Raw genomic sequence first — 2,695 nt, 5'->3', positions numbered from 1 at the left:
TTAGCGTAGTCTATAATGGAATTGAGGTCAAAATAATACTTGATTTTTGAAATTCAAAAAAAAAAAAAACTATTTGTTTTTTTTATTATTATTGTCTATTGAATAGAATTGACAATTCTTGATGGAATATGCTTCCTAGCTTCCATTTTTTTTTTTAAATTTAATTTTCTTAGGCGCATCCCGCAGGTGTCTTTCTCATTCTATAATAAATTAAAAGAGTAGTAGATTTAGAATACGCATTGTTTCTATATGTAAAATTTATTAACAAAAATTCATTAATTTATGCTTAAAATCATACTATTATTAAAGTCCCTTTCACCACCTTTTTGGTTAATTAAACAGTCCCTTTCAACACCTTTTTGGTTTGAAAACATTTCCTAATTCTTTATTCTTGATGAGTTCAATTTTCCACAAATGATATCATCATGCTTAATAGTTGTCGTTCATATTCATTTAGTCAACAAACAATGCTTCAATTCCCAGCTACTTAACTTCAATCATTTTACAAAGGGTTCTAATTCCAACCCCACTTCCCTTTTCCCATCAATCATGAACCCATTCCTGTTCCTGTTTCCATTCCTGTTCCTGTTTCCATTCCTGTTTTTCACTCATGAATCCATCGCTCAACAAACGTACTCCGGAAACACTGTTATGGATTGCGACAATTCCGACAAAACAGGACCTTTCCCTTCATTCCTCTACACTTGCAACGGAATACAATCGTGTTCCACCTTCTTAATCTTCAGAACTCAACCACTTTACGACACCGTTTTCACCATCTCCAAGCTCATGTCAATCGACCATATGGATGTTGCTCGGATCAACGGAATCACCGATTCCAACGCCATCTTGCCTCTAAACAAAGAGCTAATCATTCCGGTAACGTGTTCTTGTTATGATCAATACTATCAGGCTAATACATCTTTTGTTATTCCCACTTTTTATGACACGTATTTCACTATCGCAAATCTTACATTCCAAGGTTTAACCACATGTGATTCCCTCGAAAAATATAATGTTTATGATCGACTTGATTTGCATGCTGGTGACAAGCTTCATGTCCCGCTTAGATGTGCGTGTCCTACGGTTAGTCAAACCAACGACGGAATCAGGTTTCTGTTGACTTATTTGATTACTTGGAAAGATTCGATCAAGAAAATTAGTAAGAGGTTTAATGTAAGTGTTCATGATTTAGTTTTGGAAAACGGGTTTTCTTCTGTTGAAGAGATTTTTCCTTTTACTACCCTTCTTGTTCCTCTATCTACCGAACCTTTGAATTCTCAAACAAGAACACTCGGCCGGAATCGGAATTGGAATCTTTCAAAGAAAGCAATCATAGCTGGGGTGTTATCAGGTGGTTTCTTAGCGATTCTTTGTGGTGTTTTTGTGATATATTTAATATCGAAAAGAGAAGTGAATAAGGGTAAAACCGTAAAATGGGCGTTGCCTAAAGATATTCAACTTGGTATTGCTAGTGTCGATCAACTTTTTAAAATCTACAGATTTGAAGAATTAGAGGAGGCCACGGACGGATTTACCCTCGAACACAGATTGAGTGCTTCGGTTTATAAAGGGAGTTTAAAGGGTAGAAAAGTCGCGATTAAACAGATGGGATCACACGCGAATAAAGAGGTGAAAATTCTTCAAAAATTTAATCATTTCAATCTTATTGGTCTTTATGGAGTTTGTGAACATGATAAAGCTAGTTACCTTGTTTATGAGTTCATGGAAAATGGTTCTTTAAACAAATGGCTTCAAGATTTGAATTGTCAAGAAAGTCAAACATGGAATAATCGTATTCGTATTGGTTTAGATGTTGCTAAAGGTCTTCAATATCTACATAATTTTGCGAATCCAGCTTATGTTCATAAAGATATAAACAGTAGTAATATATTACTTACTAAGGATCTACGCGCCAAGATTTCTAAATTTGGTCTTGCAAAGTCAACGGAGAAGGGCGAAAATGTAAATTCATCCATAAAATGTAGGTTTGAGTCAAAGGGTTACCTTGCACCGGAGTATTTAGAGGCGGGATATGTGACAACCAAGACTGATGTCTATGCATTTGGAGTTGTTCTTTTGGAATTGATAACAGGAAAGAAAGCTGTGTATGAAAATGATGATGATGGAGTAGAAGTGATGTTGTCTGAAGAAGTTGCTTCTATCATGGGTGATGAAAAGAATGGAAAAGGAAAGGTTAATTACCTTATTGACCCTCGGTTGCAAGCTAGACATGCCTTTGGGTTTGTTATAGATCAAGATGAACTTGCATTGCGGATGGTGAAACTAAGCTTGGGTTGTTTGGAATCGGAACCATCAAGAAGATTAAGTATGAATGAGATTGTTTCCACTCTCATGATGATTCAAATGGATGCACAAAGCTCAGAAAACATATTTATGGTGTAGAATTTTAAGATTGATTCATTAGTTGTATCTATTGAGCCTTTGGGAATAACAAATTGTATGTAATAGTCAAAATTATGATGTAAAAAACTTGTTGAATTGTGTGTATTCAAGAAACAACATCAACAATCAAATAAAAGAAAGTGCTTGAATCATGTAATTATACAATTAACTAACCATTTTAAGAAAAGAAATTACCATCAAAAGATGCTTAATAACTGCAAGACATACGGCTAAAGTTGAAATTGTATATACTCAATTTAAAGTACATGAAATTTACATGCAAGGAACA

General features: G+C 34.5%; 1 protein-coding gene across 1 annotated transcript; it reads left to right on the top strand.

Moving 5' to 3' along the window:
* Positions 1 to 414: 414 nt before the first annotated feature.
* LOC145040920 (lysM domain receptor-like kinase 4) lies at positions 415 to 2,406 on the top strand. The gene has a single exon (XM_078988802.1). It carries the CDS (start codon positions 415 to 417, stop codon positions 2,404 to 2,406), a length of 1,992 nt encoding a protein of 663 aa, XP_078844928.1.
* The last annotated feature ends 289 nt before the right edge of the window (positions 2,407 to 2,695 follow it).

Source organism: Lactuca saligna, chromosome 4, assembly GCF_052625555.1.
Source record: "Lactuca saligna cultivar CGN05327 chromosome 4, ASM5262555v1, whole genome shotgun sequence".
Taxonomy (NCBI): Eukaryota; Viridiplantae; Streptophyta; class Magnoliopsida; order Asterales; family Asteraceae; genus Lactuca; species Lactuca saligna.
The sequence above is the reverse complement of the archived record's forward strand: the minus strand, read 5'-3'. Positions and strand labels throughout refer to the sequence as shown.

Excerpts from the sequence above, each read along its gene's own strand:
- LOC145040920 (XM_078988802.1), top strand. The coding sequence starts at position 415 with ATGATATCATCATGCTTAATAGTTGTCGTTCATATTCATTTAGTCAAC.